This window comes from Argiope bruennichi, chromosome 2 (genome assembly GCF_947563725.1).
Source record: "Argiope bruennichi chromosome 2, qqArgBrue1.1, whole genome shotgun sequence".
Classification (NCBI taxonomy): Eukaryota; Metazoa; Arthropoda; class Arachnida; order Araneae; family Araneidae; genus Argiope; species Argiope bruennichi.
The window spans coordinates 132,254,863-132,277,677 of NC_079152.1; the positions used below are offsets into that span (position 1 = coordinate 132,254,863).

The window sequence follows — 22,815 nt, forward strand, 5'->3', positions numbered from 1 at the left end:
AGGGGAAATTAAAAGTGGTAAGCATATTTACCACTGATTGTTGAAGGTAAAAATATCATCGAATGTTCATTGGTAAGTATACTAACCTCTCAATTTTATGTAATTTAAAATAACTTTATACAGTTTTTTTTTTAGTTAGAAATCATGGAATTCAAATTCTGTAATGTTTTACATTAAAGTATGAAGCCCATTTTGCATTTATTGGGCTGACTGGGCGGATTACTACATTGTATAAAAAATAAAATTGTTGCAATCTAATGCAATTTTATTAATAACATCTTAGACACGTTTTTCGTTAAGAAATAAAGTAAAATGCCGTAAACTACAGTATTAAAATAATCAGTGCATCAAAACTGAGGTCAAAATATGCATAAAATCATTAACAGGTAGATTCCGAATTTTAAGAAATTCCAACTACATCAACAGTTTTTGTTCATTTTTTCAAAGTGAATGTTGAATTCAAATTAAATAAATTCAACAACAAATAATGATAATTAAATATAAGGATATTTTAGACATAAGGTAAAAAACGCAGGTGGTGTTTCATTAAATTTTAATTTACCTAACTCCTAAAAATTTTAATTTTAACTCCCAAAAACTTTTCAGGAGTTAAAATCTAATGGCTTAAGGTCACTATGAAACCTTTACATCGTGAGCGGCAAAGTAAGCATATTGACCAGTTTGGAATTTAAGTCATGTTTAACTATAGATTTGATGCATTTCAGAACTATTACAGTAGTTTATTCAAATTTTAAGCATCTGATTATCATATTTGTCATTTTAAATTACTTTTTTGAGCCCTCATAAAAACTCCTTAGCAGGTGATAAGAATATATACCAGAGATTTATAAAGTGTTAAATGCGTTTAAATATATGCATATTAAACATAAGGGCAACTAGCCAAATTTATTTTCCGAGTGTGCATTTTAATGGTAAGCAATTAAAATACACAGCCAAAGGTTCATTTTCAGAAAGTTGCCGACAGACAAATACTCCTGTTTGGAAAAATATACTGAGATATAATTATATTTTTGGTTTAAATCAATAAATATATTTTCTATAATATTACGAAGCATAAATTCCTTTACAAGCTTCGTATTCCTTGGATTAATTCCTATCTTCTCGACGTTTAAGTGATATTTCATAATATAATATATCATTGAAACACTAATATTTTATATAAGAAAAGTTCTATAATCTTAATAAGACAAACACCGACTGCCTGAGTCATAAAGCTTTGAATTTTTTCATATACTACATTAGACAATATAGAATCAATACAACACCCGTCTCGAGATCTGCCAAATAATCGTTGATAGTTTCAAATAAAGAAATTGAATATTTCATTTCTATGCAAATTTTCATTGTAGTGGAATGAGCGTTTTTTAACTGTTAGTATGTTAAGAGAATGTTATATTAAATATGATTTAAATAATCTTTTTGAGATGTAAACATTTAGTACTTTTTTCCGACAATAAATTTATTTTTTCAGAACAAAATAAGATATATTCCTTCAATTATTTAAAGAGCCTTTTTAGTTGAAAATACAGTCTTGGAAAAAGAAAATAAAGCCAGCAAAAAAAAAAAAAACATTTGTAAATTTTCAACTAATGTAATGTATTCTAATTTATTTAAATTTAAGTATACAATTTATTTGATTATTGAGCTAAAGCTAAATAAAAACATGTCAAATAAACATTTGACGTATATAAAAGACACTCTGTTATGATAGTATTAAAAATTGTGAAAATAGTGACAAAAAGTATTATTTTAAAACTTACAATTAGCTGCGAAGAAGTCGTATATGGTACTACTAAACATGGCGTCCCAAAGTCTTACTGCAATAAAGAAAATTATTTACTCAAAAAAAGCATGAAATACGTCACATTGAATCATTAATATATATTCAGGTATGAAAAAACAGAGAAAGGCTAAAAATTATAATCACAGCTATAAACTTCTTCATTGTAATTTAAATCAAGAGACGTATTTAGGGTGGACGTTGATTCACTCTTTTAAAACTGTTTTTAGTGAAAAATATTCTCTTATGGGAAAGAAAATAAGTACAACACAATTATTCTGAGAAACTTGTGTATTTCTGAAAAGACAATAGAAGAATTATCTTAAGAGACTTGCAACGTTTGATATATGAAATAAAAATTGGTAAATTGTAACCTATATTAAATGGCACCAAATCTAAATGAAAGTAGTTAGGCATTTTCTTGTGAAGCCTGAGGAGGATAATAAGTGACTGTAATGAATGACAGAGTATTTTTTGCATTATCAGTTCTTTTTTCTTTTAAAAAGAAATCCTTGTTTAAGGGAATAGATGAGATTGTGATATATAAATAACACAGACTTTTTGTATGCGCTATTTTATTGAAGGAATAGTATTTAAATAATAAAATAACTAAAAAATAAATTTTTCTTGTTTTATTTCACAGAAGTTTTTGGTGATCATACAATTTGATCCATTTATTAAATATATTTGGGTATATTCCTTATAGGAAGACTACCTATTGTAAATAGTTCTTATAAGCAATTTCCGCAATTCTTAACCTATCATGGTCCCTAGAATTAAAAACTACTATCAGTACTAATGTTTATATATATATATATATATATATAGGCAGACAAAATTAAAAGTATTCGTACAGTTAAATTTTTCACTTTAAAAAATGTATAAAAAGGAAAATGAGTAACGGATAGAATTTTTTAAAAGGAGGATAATGTTGTTCATATAGTTGTGAAAATTATTTTCATTTTTGAGAGAAAACCTTATAGTATGATCATAATATATTGCTCATCAAATAAACAATTTCAAACTCACTATTATTCTCGGGTTTCGAAAGCATTCGTAGATCCCCATTTTGCTTTGTAAACCCATAAGATTGATTCAATCTGCGCGTGAAATATCATCTGAGGGACTAACTTGTTTTTTCTTCTTTCTTTTACTGCGAGACTTTTTTTACTCTAATGTCTACTAACTCAATCTCGCGTTAAGCCACGTTCTAACGACCTGTGCGCGTCTTCAGACGCACACATTTTCCCCTCTTCCCCCCTCTTTCGATTTTCCGGGGTTCTTTGATGTCTGTTTAGTTTACTGACAATTTGCAGGAAACTCCGGATCACGTCCACAGGCGGGGTGGTCTAACAACGGGTCAGGTGGCAGATTTATGTCATATCTGTAAAGGCCGTTGGAAAGCGGCTTTACTCGTTGCTAAACGTGCAACCTTAAGTGGCTCGAAAGGGAAAAGAAATGACTCTGTAGAAAGAAAACTCATAATGAGACTTCATAACTGTAACTCTCTATGAAAGATATCGCGGGTTATTAGAATACCACTTTCTGCAGTGCGGTGTGTGAGACAGTGCCAACGCAATAATGTCGGAAATATGTTATGAAGTGGTCGCCCAAAAATACTTACCGGTAAGCATAGACGTTTAATCATAAGATGGATTTTAAAAAAATCCGAAATGGAGTGCTTTAGCTGTTTAAGAAAAGTGCTTTTACCAAGAAAGTTAACAGAAACAAGCGTTTGTCATTCGTTAAAAGACAATTTAATAAAAGTCCTAACTTTTGGAACAGAATTATATTCTGGGATAAGATCAAACTCAACGTGTTTGGATTAAATGACAGATAAATTGCGTGGCATAAAAAAAGATGATCAGAGATCACCAATGAATCAGAGCGCAACAATAAAGCTTGCCCGCTGGTAACATTCTAGTTTGGGGAAGTATAAGCGCACATGGGATGGATAAATTGCACATGTTTGGTGAAATTATGGATAATAAAATGTACATTTACATTTTGAAAAATAATTTAAATTATAGCGCTGCACTAATGGATCTACAAAATCACTACATATTTTAACAAGATAATGATCCCAAACATACAGTTCATAGTTCAAACATATAGTTAAAGTTTTGGGTATTATATAATAATTCCGAAAGACTTAACACACCTGCACAATCACCCTACATAAATACTAAAGAAAATTTGTGGAGTAAGTTAGAAGAGAAAATCAAAAATCGACATATTAAAAATATAAATCAGGTGAAAACCGCTGTATTGAAAGAATGGGCATCTATTTCTCCGGATATTACAAAGAAATTAGTAGATTCATTGTCAAACCGAATAAAAGAAATAATTAAAGCTGAAGGATATCCGAACAAAGTATAAAAAAATGTTGATTTATATAATTTTTAGAACATTTTAAGAGTTACGAATAGTTTTGACACAAAAATTTTGTTAATTAAGTGCTTTTTTTAGTAATATATTTACAGAATCGTTTTTATAAAATTATTTCACAAAAAAAAAAAATGCGAATTACCGTATTGGATGAGTTTGTAGATAGAACATCAAGGATAAAGGGTGGAAATAGTAGGGAGTGGACATTTTCATTTCGCGGTAACTTCCTTAACATTGAAGACAGAAAAATTAATCAAATTAACCGAATTAGTTCCTCATTTAGACGAAGAATTATGATTAAAAGGTTTCGATAGCTGCTATTGATTCGAAGTAATGCCTAAAAATGGATTTTTAGCCCCTAATTTTGACTGTTTCTTACAACAATTTATGATGCCAGCTTAAAAATGAAATGATACTTTTAGCTTTATTTCATTTCCATACTTGAAATTTTTCAAATGCACTTGGACTAATGATTTAAAGCTAGAATAAATCGAATTAAATGAAAATAACGGAGGAGAAAGCTTTAATGGTAGCTTTATGTGAAAATGATCAGTGTAAAAACTGCGTGTAATTTGTATTTTTTGAATGAACCTCGTGAAGCTTTTATTAATTTCATGATAATTTATCACTACACTTAATTCGATGATTGGCTTAATTAATTAATGTCACTGCAAACTTCTTTATTTGATATCCTAATTGGAAGCCTCGCCGTGTCGTCGAAGATACAGAAGAAATTATTATGATAGAAATATGTTTCAAACAAAAAATTTAATGGGGAGAAAATGGGTTTATTCTTCGCCAGTTAGGTATTGGCTGTGACATGGTTTATGGAAACTTTTGTTCATATTTTCCAAATCCATTATATCATAAAAATAATTTTTTCGTTTTATTATTAATTATTTCACATTAATTTTCTCTAATCATAGTTTCATTTTCGAACAATTTTTTTCTTCGTTTTCAATAATTTTCAATACATATTTATCTATTAAATCATTAAATCGCAATTTAACCAATGTTAATTTAACACTAAAATAGTTATTTTCTTTGGACATAAATTTTGTAGTAGGATTTTCCGATTTTATTCCGACGTATATATATGTTCTTTTTAATGCGTACGAACAATAATTTATAATACACCGATTAACTTAAAATCAGCCTTTACAGTTTTATCAACTAAAAGATGAACTTCAATTTTTTTGCCTTATTAATATTTTGACTTCCTAAAATTCGAATAATCTGGGCGAATCATCCCAAATGGCTAGTTCATTAAATTTATGTAAAACTTCAGCATATTATTATTTGATTAAAAACAGATCCATGTGAATTTTAGGAATTTTTAAATATTGTCATATTTTGATGATGTCTGCGATTGCTCCGTAGCCTAGTGGCTGCATTTTTGATTTTCTAGTCGTCAACTCTAAGATTCTAGCTTGAGTGCGGACCTTTGATTGTTTATGTTATTTATGTTAAATTTCCGATCTTTGTAAACTTATGCAATTAAAAGGTATGAAAATTCATTATATGCTGCAAATTAACTTAATTTGAATATCGAATTCTTCAGTTGCATATAAGATATGCTATCAAGCTGATGACAGTTTAAGTTATCTAAATGTTTACTTCGCATTTAGGAGATAAAGGATTTTTTTCTATCTTCAATCCGACTGTGCAAAATTCTACATGACATATTTAGTGGAGACGCCGGGTATTCAATTTATTCTGGCAGGAAAAGAAATTCGACGAAGCAGCTCCAACTGGAATATGGAATTTACGATTAAGTTGCTAAGAAAACAAAGAAAATGCTGAATAAATCAGAGGTAGAGCTCTCAACCAGTGCTATGTTTGAGCCCAGAAAGCCAACAATCCTTACATGCGAACACGGGCAGGGCCCAAAGAAATGGCTACCATAGTATCTCAGAGTGTCAAAATTCAATCAATTCTTTCTCTTGCTGTAAATGTTCACGTCTTTTTGGATGGAATTCAAATTCATCAAAAAAAAGATGGTATGACAATGATGAGGACTTGCTCGAATCATGCAACTTTTTTGAAACGGAGCTGAAAAATACTTTTGATGATACTCAATTATATGTAAGAAGAACGAAGGAAAATCTTAAATACCGTCCTCAAAAGCCCGATAAATCAATTCAATCTTATATCCAAGACTTTTTAGGACTTTGTCACCAAATAAACTGGAACATACCAAAAGAGGATAAAATGTCGCATCTGATGATAGGAATTGCAAAGCATGTGTACCAGGTGTTATTAACGAAAGAAATTAAAACTACAACTGATTTTCATAAATTGCGTAATAATATTGAAGGAATGCAGCAACGGCCTATTAGGCGTCCGAAGATTACTGTCTTGCCTATTCTAATAGCCTCAGACGACGTAGAAAATGGCTCATCATCATTGATTCGTAAAATCGTTCGTGAAGAAATCCAAAGAATAAGTGATGGATCCTCAAATGGACATACAATCAATTCAAACCACTGTGAGAGGGGAAATTGAAAGATCTCTTAATCCCATTTCCAATGAACGTGTTGAAACTGTTTTTTTTTCGAGACCCCAACGTTGTGCCAGTCAACATATGGTAGATCAGAGATCAAAGAAAGACCGATTAAAAGAGTACTATCAATAATCGTCTAATGTGCGCTCACTGTAACGTCCTAGAATGTCATACGCTATTGCCGAGAGAGTGAAGCTGTCTTCCATATCTATCACCGAAATCACGGATGTGGTTCTCCTTTATATTTTAATGACAACCACAACACCTAAAATATCAGTCGACAGAATCCCACAGCGACCGTCCAAAACCCATTCGAGGACATTCGCCGGCCCACTGTTATAGATCTCCATCGACAAGTCATTAAAGCAATAAACTTTTTTTTAGTGAGACAGGAAGTTGCCATTTAACCTAACATTACCACTATCTTTAATAAAAGCAGAGAATTGTGGATCTGTAATGGACATAATCAAGTTCGGTGCATTCCGAAGGGCATACACATACGCTGTGCTGAATTGGTTAATTCTATTTGTTGAATGTTTTATCTGACAGGGACATTTCGAAAGAAAGTGTACCCATCAATTACACTCGGTTGTTAGCGCCGACTCTAAGCAAAGGGCAACAGAAGAAACTATTAGATCTCTTAAATACATTCCCAAATGTCTTCAAGGAAGATCGTAAGAACGTCAACACCAAAATAACATTGAACACAAAATTGATACTGGAAAACATTCTCCTATTAGCCAAATGCCCTATATAATGCCGTCTATTGACTGCAGCGTTATTCAAGAGCAAGTTGAAATGATGCTACAAAAATGAATAACTAAGCCATCAGAAAGTCTTTAGTCTCTGCCTGTCGTTCTAGTTAAGAAAGGGGAGGACAATTGGCGTCTTTGTGTGAATTGCAGCCGTCTAAACAAAACTACGAAGAAAGACGTTTACTTCACCGAGTCTTGATGACACTCTGGATTACTTGAGTGGAGCGCAGTATTTCTTTTCACTGGTTCTTTATTCAAGATATTGACAAATCGAAGTACATGAAGAAAAGGCGGCTTTTGTCACAAATAAAGCTTTTTTTATGAATTCAAAGTCATGCCTCTCGGCTTATGTAACGTGCTCTAGCAACATCTGAGCGAACTATGAATAATTTGCATAACTTTAAGTGACAGATAGGTCTACGTTACATAGATAAATAACATAGTGATATTCTCCCAGAGTCCCTGGACACCTCGAGAGTTTTTACTGTGAATTACGGTGTATTTAAGAAGCTGGACATATTTTAAATCCTCAAAAGTGCCTATTTGGTTCCAGGAAAATCAAGATTCTTGGTCATTCAGTATCAGGTGAAGGTGTAAAAAGAAATCCAGATAAAATAAACGCGGCTCAGGATTTCCCTAACCGCACGATAATAAAAGCTTTCTTGTATTTTGTTCTTACTACCATCGCTTTAATTAGGTTTTTTTGTCAACGGATTCAGGCACTTCAAATTTTATTAAAGAGCAATTCTAAGTTTGTGTGTACTCAACAGCAACGAGAAACCGCAAAGGATTGAAAATGGCTCTTATTTCCAAATCCATATTCAGTTTATTTAACGAAAAGACTCCCACTGGACAATACACAAATGAAAGTGGTTAAGGAATTGATACCGTATTAATCCAATGACAAGAACAAACAGAAAAAGTTACAGCTTATATCTAGAATTTTATCAAATGTTGAGGAAAAACTGTTCCACCACTGAAAAAGAGTGTCTTGCCTCAGTTTGGGCATCACGAAGTTTCACCCTTATTTGTTTGGAAAGTCATTTACGATTGTTAAGGATCATCATTCATTGTGCTAGCTAGTTAAATTAATGGATCTATCGAGAATATTGGCGATATGAACTTTAAGATTTCTAAAATGTGACATCACTATTTCGTACAAAAGTGGAAAGAAATCTGAAGGTACCGATAGGCTTTCTGGAAACCCCATTGAAGACGGTACCCTATCTGAAGGAATAAGTGCGTTTAACTCAGTCATCGACCTAGGACTACAATGATCATTGTAAAGATGGCGAGATATCAGCCACCATCCCATCATGCTAAAAGTCAAAAAGTCTGGTAAATCAGACTGAGATAATCGATGGGATTTTGAGCAAGAAAAGTTTTGATCCTTCAGGAAAAAGGTAGTTGCCAATTTTTCCTAAACATTTACGATTAAAAATTCTCTGACACTTTCATGGCGCAGCAACGGCCACTCACTTGAAATTTTCAAAGACTTACGACAGATGACGAAAAATATTTTATAGGCCTGGCCTCTGTTGAAGCGTACGTTGCTACAATAATGCAATGTAAAGAATACCAAAGAAGAAAGTGTGTTATTCAGAAACCATGTGATCAATGCCTCCAATAAAAGCCCTTTTAATCGTGTTGAATATATATCTACTCAAAAGATTTCTTAAATCTCTAGGTGGAAACGAATGCATCGTTGTATGTACTGATTATTATATTCGCTACGCCATTACAAAAGCTCTACCATGATTTATGTTACTACACATCATCTAATAAAGTATATGCCTACTGATTTGGTATATATCTTTACGCCATGCTTTAAGTAATATTACCAGAAAAGCTCTTCAAAAAGAATTTCAAATCCTATCAAGTATTAAGGCAACTTTCCAATGTTACCTATAAGGTAAAAGTCTTTGAATCTTCATCGAAAAGTCGAAAATACGAAGACATTGCTCATGTAATACGAATACGAGATATTTTACTATTATCACTGAAGCCAGACAATGAAAAATGACAATTCTCCAAAGAAAAATAATTTGAAGTACACAACTCCCATTACACTTTCCAGAAGGAAATCTGCCTTATAACAGTGCGGCGTTGTCGCATAGCAACGTCTCATTTTGATGAAATCTGCGCTTGCCGTCTCGGGCTATTGGATTTGTCTTCGGGTTCTGATTGTAAGATCGACCATTCGAGTTTGAGCGAAGATTTGTTTTTTTTCATTTATGTTGAATTTTTGATATATGCAAATTCACGTAATTCAGCGATTCTCAACCTGTGGGGCGCGCCCCCCTAGGGAGGCGCGAGAATATCCAAGAAAAAATATTATTTAAAAAAAATGATTAACTGACTGAAAGGAAGGAAAGCACACATACACATAGAAAACAAAATACATTGCGACATATTTAATAACTTATTAAAGTAAAACAACTTACTAAATCAAAATTTATTTAATCAAAACATACTAAATTAAAACAAATTTAATAATTATTAGTGATTTCCTGAGGCTTGTCTTGCAGAGCAAAGTTTTTCGAAGGTAGGCTTACTATTAGAAATAGCCACTCTCAGTTCTGCCGAGATCTATATTTTGTCTTCAAAGTAGCCACAGCAGAAAATCCAGTTTCACAAAGGTAGGATGTTGAAAATGGTAATAGAATGCGAAATGTCCTTGTTTTTAGTGCAATTAAAATCATCCTCTATTCCTGCCCAAAATTCAAATAGTGATTTATTACTATACTAGCCGACTTTGGCGACCAGCCGGTTCGCCAATCTTAATGTTCGTTTAAATTTTAATAATTAAATATTTTACGCTACTTTAATAGATTCTTCATCAAAATATTTAAAAACTTCTAATTTTGATAGTCATATAATTCACTCATAATATTATAAATGCCTTCAGTCATAACGTAATATTATCTCTCTAATTTTCTGTTAGCTGCCGTAGAATTTATGCTTTAAATTAAAGTGGAAAGAATGAATCTGCAATTAATATCATAATATTTTTTACTGAAACAAAGCATTTTTTTATAATATGATTACTGATAACAGAGTCACCGAGCGTTTAAACTTTATGAGCACTAAAGAATATCTTTTTTAATTTATGTAATATCTCAAGACTTTGTCAACAAAATTTTCTGAAATTCATCATGAACAGATCGATTAATTAACAATGTTTCATTTTAAATGCATCAAACACTAAGAAAATAAAACGAATCGTTTAAATAATCGGTCGAACACAGGTTTAAAAAAAATACTTAAAAAACGATATACTTAAAACTATAAGCATATACAAAAAATATATAACTAACATAAATACAATTTACTTACAAAAGCATGCAACTAACCTAAAAATAATTTAAATCATTCTTTGGTTGTCATGCCAACAGTCAGAACTAATGCGCATGCGTGAATTTTCTTCGCCAGTTACGATAACGCAAATGCATGAATTTTTCTACGGCATTTGGGGTAACGCTATGCAAGTTATACATTTTAAATTTCCTTTATTCTGTGTTATTTTAATTCAAAAGTACTTCAGAATGAATCTGAAACATGGATTAATTAACAATGTTTAATTTTAAATGCATAAAACATTAAGAAAATAAACAGAATCGTTTGAAATAATCGGCCGAAAAATATTAACCCTAGCCTCATTACTGTTGGGAGAAAAAAACAACTGAAGCCTAACTCATTTGGCGGTGGTAAAAATAAAAGATTTTTTTTGGCGGAAAAGTTGGCGGTGGGGAAAATGGAAGATTTTTTTGGCGGGAAAGTTAGTTTTTAATTAATAATTAAAATTCTAATTAAAATTTCAAAAAAATGGACCCCAGGTGTACATTCCCGACCTCTAAGGTATACATGTACCAAATTTGATAGCTGTATGTCAAATGACCTGGCCTGTAGAGCGCCAACACACACACACACACATTGAGCTTTATTATAAGTATAGATATAGATATAGATGGTCTTCTAGTTTTGCCACTTGTCATGAAGTCTATAAATTTTTCTTCCTCATCAATTGAGAGTCCTTCAGGAGTCTTATGAAATGGATTCCTAACTCACTCGTAACTTGCTATCAGTTTGTCGTCAGCGAGAAAATACTTTTTAAAATTCTTTGCCAGCATGGCTAAATGATTTTAGGTGGTTACAAAAACAACTTTTACATGTTTTTCTTCAGCCTTGTAAGTTTTAGTACAATCATCCACATTTGCAAACATTGTTAGATTTCTTTGCTTTAAATTTCTGCTCCACAATTCTAATTTTCCACAAAAAGCATTAACTTTATCACTCGTATCCAACATATGTTTATTTGCTCCTTGGAGTTGAAGATTTAAGTTATTTAATTTCTCGAATATGTCGAGCAAGTAGCTCAATTTCATCACAAATAAACCATAGCGGAAATTCTCGGCCACAGATCTGTTTTCTTCTTCTAGGAAAATGGCGATTTCTTCTCTTAATTCATAAACACGATGTAAAAATTTCCCACGCGATAACCATCTTGCCTCGCAATAAAATAGTAAAGCTAAATGAACTGAACAAATGTCTTTACAAAGTGCGGAAAAGATTCTAAATTTCAGGGAGTCTCATTTTTATATAATTTACTATGGTTACAACCGTAGTTAACACAATATTCAGACCAGGAACTCATTTCTTTCGAAGCCAAAGCTTCTCCGTAAATCATGTAATGTGTCCAGACGCACTGAGGTGATTTTTGTTTTACAAGTGCTTGTATACCTTGGAATATTCCGGACATTGAACCAGCACCATCGGTGCATATTCCGATGCAATTTTTCCATTCTATGTTTGCCTCGTTCTTAAAATCATTTAAAATAGCAAAGAATGTCAGGGCCGTTGTTTTGAGTTCTATTGGTTTGAAGAAAAGTAGTTTTTCTACTACTGACATATTATTACCAAATCGAACATAGGCAATTAAATGAGCATCTTCATTACTATCCGTTGCTTCATCAAGTAATCAAATTGCTTCATCATTGAAAACAATTTGTCACCCAACTTCGAGAAAAGCTGACACTGTACATCTTCAGCTATATCACGAATTAGACGAGCAACAGTATAATTTGAAACAGGTACAAACTGCAATTGTTTTGAAAAATTATCTCCAAACATAGTTTCTACAATCTCAATTGTTGCTGGCAAAATACGCTCTTCACCAATGGTGTGATGTGTTTTTACATCTGGCTATTTTATATGAAACTTTGTAAGATTCAATTAAAACTTTTTTATTCACAGACAAAATTATTTCTTTATAAAATGATTTTCCAAGTCAAGGTTTAACTATGGGATTATCAATGCAGCTTCAAAATAGAGGAAATGAATTCTAAAAAAAGCGATTAATCATAAAATCACACTTTAACATGACATCTAGATTTATACACATTAGCCAGAAAATTCAGATTTAATAGATATTGTTGAGTATAAAATAGGCGTATTAAGTCGAATAATATGAAAGGAATTTGCAGGTGTGTACAGTCTTCTTTGCGTTTATCTTTAACTGTTTTGAGTCACGCTTCAACAGTTTTCTTTAACTTTGTAGATTTAAAGGTATTATTTTGACATGTGAATTTTGTGAATATTTCGAGGAATTATAAAGAATGGCTGCTCCTTATTCTAATAGGGGAATTATTGATTTGTTAAGGGCTATTATTTATGAGGCAATCGCATCTTTTTCCTAAGTGAAACTGAACATTACTCATTAAGAATGCTAAAAACGTAATTACAATTTTAATTACCGATTTGCTTTCGTCCTTAAGACAAATTCCAGGGCGAAAAGTTTCCTTAAGGGATAGAGCAAATGGAGATTTTTGAGTATTAAGTTCAGTGTTAAACCCAATGTTAAGATTCTCGAAATTTTGTTGTAAAAATAATAATTCTATATTCATCTGTTGAAAAATTAGAAATATGAATTGATTACAAGCATACATTATTAAAATAAAGAGACAGCTTTTAGATGAAAACTTTGACACTTTAATAAGGGAATATCATGCTGAAATAATAATTAATACAATTCTTGCATACATATGATATTGAACTTAAAGTTTCTTTTATAAGTTACAATTTAATTATTCTTTTAGGTATTCACATTTATACTTCAGACATAAGCCATTTATATTATTTTTCGTCTACCTTTTTCTATTAAATAAGTTAGCAAACTTCTCATGTTATTATTTTATTTATTACAATATGGTCATTTTATTCACCGATTTGTGCTATTGTTTTCGGAAAAATTATTACAATCTCCGGAGAGAAGACATTATAATAAAAAACACATTTTCCCCTCGAAAAGTTGTTATGATATTTAAATGTTCCCCTATAAAAAATTACATATTACTAAAATATATACTAACTGAAAATAAAACAGAATATATGTTAATATTATATTCTAAAACACGTTGGAACAGTTTACGCCTGATGATGGAACGATTTTTGAAACTGAGAAATCTAATCCAAAAAGCAATAATCAACATAAACCTGCAAATTAATTATTCAGACAGTGAATTCGACTTAATATCCAGAACTGTATCAGCTCTACTTCCAATAAAACTGACTATTGAGGCATTATGTGGGGGAGATTCTAATTTATTAACAGTTAATACAACAATAAATTTCATGTTGCAATCACTGAAAGAACAGCACACATCACTATCTGAAGAATTATATATTACATTGAAAAATCGCACAGAAGAAAGGCATATCGAAATAGAAAATGTCTTATGGTATTTACATAATTATAATGATTTTAAAAAATGAAAATGAAAAAGAAGAAAAGAAAATAACCAATTCAAATCTGATTAAGTTTATAGTAAATTTTCTTAAAATTTTTTACCCAAAAACCTATCCACATTCAGAATAATTCGGTTCAATTATCGGAGATTATGATGGCACTAATATCGATAATGAAAAGCAATTGTTTCTTGAACAAAAATTAGAATTAGCGATAAATAAAAAAAATTTCAACAAACCAAAATACAATACAGAAATTAGCTATATCCAAAACCATCCGACGAGAAATCGATTTATTTGAAGATGATTGATTTACAGGTAAATACTTGGAAAAAGTATATCGCGTATTGCTAACTGCACCACCAACTAGCGTAGACGCCGAAAGAGCGTTATCGGCAATTTATAATTTTTGCATAAAATTACTTTTCAGGCTTAATGAGAGTACAATTGATGCATTATGTTTTTTAAGATCACATTTCAAAAATTTGTAATAGTACCACAGACTAAATAGTGATATTTACACTTGTTTGTGATTTAAATAAATAAGATGTTCCTTTACTTTTTTGTGATTCTTTATATACTGTTATAATTTATAAGTTACAAATTATTTTTTGTGATATTTACACTCTCTAATAAAACTGGCAACTAAAACAAAGAACGCCTGTATTTTTTTTTTATTTTTCTAAAATTTCTATTACCGGTATTAAAACCGGTTTCCCGGTATTAAGATCTAAAAAATACCGAATAGCGGTATTGAAATTTTGATCCGATATTGCAATCCCTAATTATAATGTCTTAATATATTTATTAATATTTGATTTAATGCTTTAAATAAAAATTTTAGGGCAAAATTTTATGTTGAGTTTGATATATTTCAATTCATGAATGAATGCTTTTGAAAATTCTGCAGATCAAACTTTTCATCATATGTTAAATAATGGAAAAAAAAATTTGAATGAAGGATTTGATTAAACATAAAAGGGGGTTTGAACTAAAATCCAAAAATGAAGAGCGAGTTACAAACTATATATAATTTTTAAATTGATCTAAAAAATATTTTTAAAGAAAGAATTGTATATAATGTAATAACAAATATATTTCTATTTGAGTGAAATATGCAGCGTGTCTATATAACAGCATTCTCTGCTTGGCGGCATCTGCAGCTAAAATGAATGAACGAAATGAAACCACATTTGATATGCAGACTGCGGAAAGCATGGAAAATTGAATTCAGCTGAAAAAAATTAGTACCAAAAATTGCCGACAGGGAAAATATTGGCGTTGTAGGAGTTCTGCTATGAATGTATTTGTGAAACTACCAGAAAATAATATTTTATTTATCGGCATTAGGGTCCCCTGGATTCCGGCAACATTTTCAATATGCTGACCTTCCCTGTGCACGTCATATTTCATAAGTATTACAAACAAACGCGAGTGTTTCCATTCCATTTAAAAAGGGACCCAAATATTTGTACAGCTGTTAAAAATTCGCTTGCTGAGAAGGAAATTGATTTGAAAAGAATTATTTCAGTAATTGACGGCGCTCCAAATATAGTGGGCAAAAAAATAGTTTTATTAGTTTATTTCAAACAGACGTGGGACATTCGATTCTTGAACTCCATTGCATTATTCCCCAACAAGCCTTGTGTTCTGAGAGTGGTTTAACATCTCTTGATAATGTTGCAGCGTTAGTCACAAAAATAATCAACCTAATATCGTTCTAGGCTTTAAATAAGCGAAAGTGTGAGGCTTTGTTGGATGAAGTCAACTCGATGGATAATGGCTTACTAATGTATAATAATGTACGCTGGTTGAGCCGCGGGAATATACTTCAAAGATTTGTTGACTGCTTGGAAGAAATCAGACGGTTTCTGCAAAATGTACGGGGAATTGAACAGTATCCACAGTTGTTGGATGTTATGTGGCTCTCAAAATGGATGTTTTTCCACAGACATATGCCAATATTTCAATGAATTAAACGTAAAGCTTCAAGACACAAATAAAACAATTATCGTCATGATTGTTCTCATTCGTGCTTTTGAAGCTGGATTGCATGCTTTAGGAACGATATTATAAAAAAAAAAAACTACAAGTACTTCCTAAATGTGAAAATATATATATATATCAAAGATTTAGATGTACATGAGAAACCAGACGTAGAAAAAGTTATTGAAAAATTTATTTCCGTAATTAATTCGTCAGTCAAGGAATTTTCAGCCTGATTTTCTCAGTTCAAAGAATTGTCGGAAACGCTCAAGTTTATTATGTATCCTGAAGTGATTTCATTTGATAAACTGAACTTGTCCCATTTTGATTAGTTTAAAATTGAAGAATTTGAAATGCAACTGATTGATTTCCAGTCTAGCTCAATATGGATTCAAAAATTTACTGAAACAAGGAAAAAGGCGGAATTGATTGAAACAAAAAGATTAACGTGCAATATAAGTAGAAATGCCGGCAACGAAATTTTGGAAACTCATACTCATGCTATTTTAACCATATTTTCATGTACCTCTACCATTAATCAAACCATATTTTCATGTACCTCTACCATTAATCAAACCATATTTTCATCTACGTAACATTCAAGACTCTCTTAGAAACCGTTTGGCACATGATTCCAATTCAGCATGCATTCTACCAAAAGTAATATCTTGCAATCTGAATATAAGTTATTTGTCATCTAATTTCCAACAAAAGAAGTCACACTATTGTTACTTTAATTTGAATTACACGTATAATTAAAACCATTACTACTATAGAGCGCAAAATGTATTTGCGCTCTATAGTAGTAATGGTTGCGCTAAATACTCAAGAGTTTTGAGTATTTAGTTTTATTATTTCCCCCATAATCATAAATCAAAATTATTTGACGGCACGTCTATACCTCATTAAACATTTCTTTAGAAAAAATGGCACGTTAAACCATAAAGTTTCACCTCCCCTGGCATACGGTGTATGACGTTTTCTACAAGCTGTCAATTTCTTTGTTCATAACAGCCCGTCTTATGTTCTTTTTCAAGACATGCAGGTTTGGAACGCCACCAGCGTACACTAAGGATTTCAGGTACCCCCACTACTGAAGTTACATGGAGTGATGTCCGGACGGAGCAGCCATTCCGTCTGAAAATATTGACTGATAGTCTGAAATACTGACTATTCCGTCTGAAAATATTGACTCTCTCAGTATCCGAAACACCGTCGTAAAATACTCTGTATTGAATGACGAATATATTCCCATGCTCCATTTGACAGAAAATTTATTGAGTCCAAGCATTGCCTTTGCTGTAATTGACGAATAACAAAAGTCTGCAGCATTTGTTCATATTTTTCACAACGGGGCAACTTGCTGCTTGAATGAGATTCCCCGAAAAGTATTATGAACTTAGCCTTGAAACAGCACCACATAGTAATATTTTGGGGAATGCAATGGCATTTCTTGGATCACTGTGGGACGTTCAAGTGCCCCAAAACGGCAATTCTGTGCATTGGCAGACCTATTCAAATAAAAATGAGCCTCATCTCCCCACAACATTTTCCAAGGCCAGTCAATATCGACCTCCACTCGGGCAAGAAGCAGTAAAGCGAAAATGAAGCGCTTTTCATGATCTGTGAATTTTAATGTTTGCCACGATCAACAGATCTTATATGGATAGAAATGCGACGTTTTGCATAAGATTTTCCATACTGCAGCATAGGGCATATCAGTTTTTCCCGCAATTGCATGAGCGCTTGAACTACTACTAGTTCCTGTGTCGTCGAACACTGCTATAGCAACATCTGCTATTGCATCATCTGGCACTGTTTTCCGTCCTCTGCTGGATCTAAAGTCTAGTCTTTATATGAAATGTGGTTTCATTTCTTTCATTCATTTTAGCTCAAGCAGGGGAAATTATTTTATGGCGACACTGTATATAGATTTATATATAAACAGAGTGAGATCAAAAAATAATGTCAACAAGAATTACTAACACAGAATATTTTTTACAGCGTTTGAATTTTAGGAAAACTAAAGCGGTAAAAAGCAATACTATGAATGCATTTGGCATTAAATGCATCATTTTAATGAAATCTCGTTTTATTTACGTCGGGTGAATAACTGAAAACAAATTTGTTGATTTTTAAGAATAGCAGTTTTTACTAAATATTGTTGAGTTGATTTTAAATTAATTATGAACTGATAATGGAAACAAAATTGAAAGATAAAATTCCTAAAAATTGTTTTTTTTTATATTCTTACAAGGCTATTTATGAATTAGACAGAATTTTGAATTTTTGGATGAATTTTAGGAATGAACTTAATTTATTTTTTATTCATCCATACTTGTACATAATTATACAATGTTTCCTTCTGAAAATTTTCATATTTCAGTTTGTCTAGTCTTTTTTTTTAAAGCGAAAGCTTTCAATGATAGCTCACAAATATGATTTTATCTGATTTTTCAGATATTCTAATATCATTTTTTATTACATCTGAAATTAAATGTGTAATAAATTCTCTGGATTGCAGTATTTAAAATACTTTCTTTAAAATGCAAAATTACTTCAATAATAACGGTTGTGTCACTGATAGTGGTGAGGTACAGGTTGTAAAACTGATTTCTGGATGATATTTAGCATAGTGATAGTACATCTTTATAATGCTCAGTCATAAAATTTATTACGTGTAAAAATAGGTAGCTCCATGAAAATAAACTTCCAATTTTTGATACAACTTACATTCTAATATATTGTTTTGATCAATGAGCGGCCGATCTGCACAGTTCTCAAGTAGTAAGATTTCTTCTAATTGTATGAAAACGTGTCTGGTTCAGGAATTAAAGCTCATAATTAATCATTATTTCTGATAATTTATTAAATGCATGACCAAACGTTTCTGACATCTGTATTCCAAAGGAAATAGTAGCAAGCAAATGTTAAATTATTGAGAGCGCTAGTAGGTAGCCGCAAATTACAATAAGTGTTCAAACCTGAATGAAGATTTGGGGAAGAAACTTTTTTTCCACAAATATTTGTTTCTCCAATCTAGATGCACTTGCATACGAACATCAGAAAACAATATCAGCATAACTCCAAACGAGGAAATGTTATCGGAAAACATTAATTAAAACCTGTATTAACAATAACTAACAATAACAAAACAACAACAAAAAATGAGCAACCAAAGTTTAACCCTTCTTTTATGAAATTATTTTACTATAAATTTTTCGATGTTATTTTTTTCATCCTTAAGTAGGTTTTATAGAGAATAAACCTAGAAAAGAATGAAAAACTTTAAAATTAATTAGAATATCTTGATTAATTTATTTATATTTTTAATTTCTGCAGTCAGCTAATATTTGCTACTTGTCGTCGGAGTTGTTCTATTCCTATTTTTGGAATAATGCCAGAAATAAATAGTTGTATTGCAAAGATATCAGATGATTTAAATCTCACCTTTAAGTATCATCAGCATACAAAAGGTTAAATAGGTATGGCATTACAACTATATTTTGAAATTCTTCAGGGTTATAACTCTTATTCTTCTAGATATCTAAAGAAAACTCGTCAATTCCTGGATTTTATCATCATGGGAGTATCGAATATAATCCTTAATTTAATTTGTCATAACAGTGAATAGTTAAATTTATTGAAGTTGATATGCATGTACTTAGTACTCAATGACATGTTAATTGAAACTATTTATAAATGAGCCGGCATCCTGGCCTAGGGATAGCGCTTCTTCCCCATGATCTGGGCGTCTCGTATTCGAGTCCTGGTTCGGAAATTGTTGTTCTTTACCTTGTGCTCTGTCTGTGGGGTGCGTGAAAGAGCTCACTTGTAAAAATAGGTTTCGCAAGTGAATGTCATCTTCATATGAGTTAGAAGTCAGACTTCTGTCCTCGGGTGCTCAGGGGCATTTTCATTCAGAAGTTACTGCACAAACTCGGCTTAAATCGATGACTTCGTCAGCGGGCTTGTCTATGTCAAGTGCCATAAATAACAACAACAACTATTTGTGAATTTAAATTAATTTTTTTTATTAAAAAATTAAAAGACCTATATTTATAATTATTTAAAATATAATAAATTGTAAATTACAATTCAAGTGTTTGAAGAATATGTATATTCATTATATAAAAAGTGAGTAATATAACAATTAATTATGTACTCACTATAAATCGTGAAACCCTAACTGTAAATTACTAATTTAATTTAAATAATTTACTATACATCAACAAACCCTAAATGTAAATTACTAATTTACTTTAAATAATTTACTATATATCAACAAACCCTAAATGTAAATTACTAATTTACTTTAAATAATTTACTATACATCAACAAACCCTAACTGTAAATTACTAATTTAATTTAAATAATTTACTATAAATCAACAAACCCTAACTGTAAATTACTAATTTAATTTAAATAATTTACTATAAATCAACAAACCCTAACTGTAAATTACTAATTTAATTTAAATAATTTACTATAAATAAACAAACCCTAACTGTAAATTACTAATTTAATTTAAATAATTAAAAAAAAACCCAAGAAGGATCGCAACTTTAACCTCGCGGATCTACAACTGCACCTTGACAACTGTGCCGTTCGGATGCTCAACGATCATGGTAACTTTCTTAGTATATAAGCAATACCAAAAGCTGAAATGCTATTTTCTTGGAATTAGCTTGCTGTTTCACGTCAATATTTTCATGACTGAGCGCCCTAACGGTATAATACAGTTGTACTAAATCTCATCCTGGAATCAATTTCTAAGCTGTTCCCTCCTCTTGTCAAACTCCCTCATTATAATAATTTGCTCATATTCTCAAATTCTTTCAACAGTATTTTTTCTTCTTATAACACATGCTTAACCTTTTAAGAACAATGCTGTCAGCTGAATACCATTTAACTACATTTGCTGACCATGTCATAACTAAAAGTTAAACCATCAACCAAACCAGATGGTTTATGGCTTCCTTGTGTCATTGGATTTCAAATCCAAATCTTTCTACTGTAAGATCAGCTGGTGCAATACAGCATTTATCTTAAAAACTCCTATCATAAGCTTTGGGCAGAAAATTTTTGATGTTTCTCTGATAATGTATTTTGTTTGTTATATTTGTTATTGATAAAAGAATTTGAAAAGTCAGCCAGCTCAACTAAATGATCAATTCCGAAAACTGGTATCGAAGTATTCTTACGATTCCAACATAGCAAAAATAATATGGAAAATTATTATTATTATTATTATTATTATTTTGCAATTGCCAGTATTTCAAATCAGAAACATTAAATTATCCTGGCACCGCATTTAAGAGTGTTTCATTTTAAATCTAAAATATTCTTTGATTTTACATTTCAGGCAAAGACGTGAGATTCTATCAGAACAAAATTTTCAAAAAAATATCGAAACTATTCTCACGCTATTTTTCAAGTACTTTAAACTAACTCTTCTAACTTTATTTTTAAAGTATTTTAGTAAAATATTATTATAAATTTCAAGAAAGCAAATTTTCTCTCTGAAGGTATAACAACATGTTACCGTTTTGTTGTTTATCTTCAAACAACGTATGAGATATTAGTCTTTTGTTAAAATATATGATTGATAATATCTAAATGTGATTATTTGTGTTTATTTGGAGCTACATAACGCTTTTTAGAAAAAATAATTTCACAAACAATGTTTGAATAATCATGGCATTAAATTGCTTATTTTATGACCTAAATAATCAATGTAATTGAGGTTACGATAAAGGTCAATGTATACGATGGTTTAAAATTAAAAAAAAAATCTTTTCTATAGACAAGAAATTCTGAAAAGAAAAGAGGGGAAAAATAATTCTAAAACTATATGCAATTTTCTGGTTTACATGCACAGATTGGCAAGAAATCATTGACATTTTTTTAAAGAAAATAGGTAATAATTTCCTACCTGTGAGAAAATATTAGCTGCAGACGCTCTAACTAAGAATCAAACGTTATGAGCAGATTATGCTTTTATATCTAGGCTTACCCATTCTTTGATAATGTAAAGAAACTAGGTCGACAAAAGAATGAAAGCATGATTAAATGTTCACAGATATGTTTGAACAGGCTTTTCTACTTAGAAAAAAATTCAGATCTGAAATAATATAATTGTTTTCAAAATTCCAGTGCTTCTATATATAATATTTTCGATGTTAAAACTATTCTTTCATGAATTGTTATAATTTTTCTGCTCTACTACATTATTTATTATACTTGGAACTTTGCCTCCCATGTTCACTTGAAAAATAAAAACATATTTTTTCTTTCTGTTCTATTATACACGGTTAAGTAAGTACATTAAATAAATGTGAAAATTTCAAAGAAGGCAAAAGAATAATTTCAAAACATAGTTTTAGAATATATGGAAGTCTTTTTGTAATTGTATTTGAAGTTAATAATTAATAATAGTTGAATAAAAATTGCAAACATTGGAATACAATATAACTCAAAAGACGTGGCTCTGAAAATTTTCTATGGTATTGTAATGAATGCCTATCATAAATCATATATGCCTATTATAAATCCTATATATCTATCATAAATTATATAAATCATATCAAATATCTGTAAACTATAGGCTCCGTCGAGGCTGTGTGTGACATAATTGC

The 22,815-nt window shown here is 30.9% G+C and overlaps 1 protein-coding gene across 1 annotated transcript in view; it reads right to left on the reverse strand.

Moving 5' to 3' along the window:
• Positions 1 to 22,203, reverse strand: part of LOC129960727 (elongation of very long chain fatty acids protein 4-like) — a 52,652-nt gene extending 30,449 nt beyond the window's left edge. Inside the window, exons 1-2 of the mRNA XM_056074328.1 lie at positions 22,113 to 22,203; positions 1,782 to 1,838 (exon numbers count right to left, since the gene is read on the reverse strand). Coding sequence (XP_055930303.1) covers positions 1,782 to 1,821 — 40 coding nt within the window. The 5' untranslated portion in view covers positions 1,822 to 1,838; positions 22,113 to 22,203. The remainder of the gene's footprint in view (positions 1 to 1,781; positions 1,839 to 22,112) is intronic.
• Between the last annotated feature and the right edge of the window lie 612 nt (positions 22,204 to 22,815).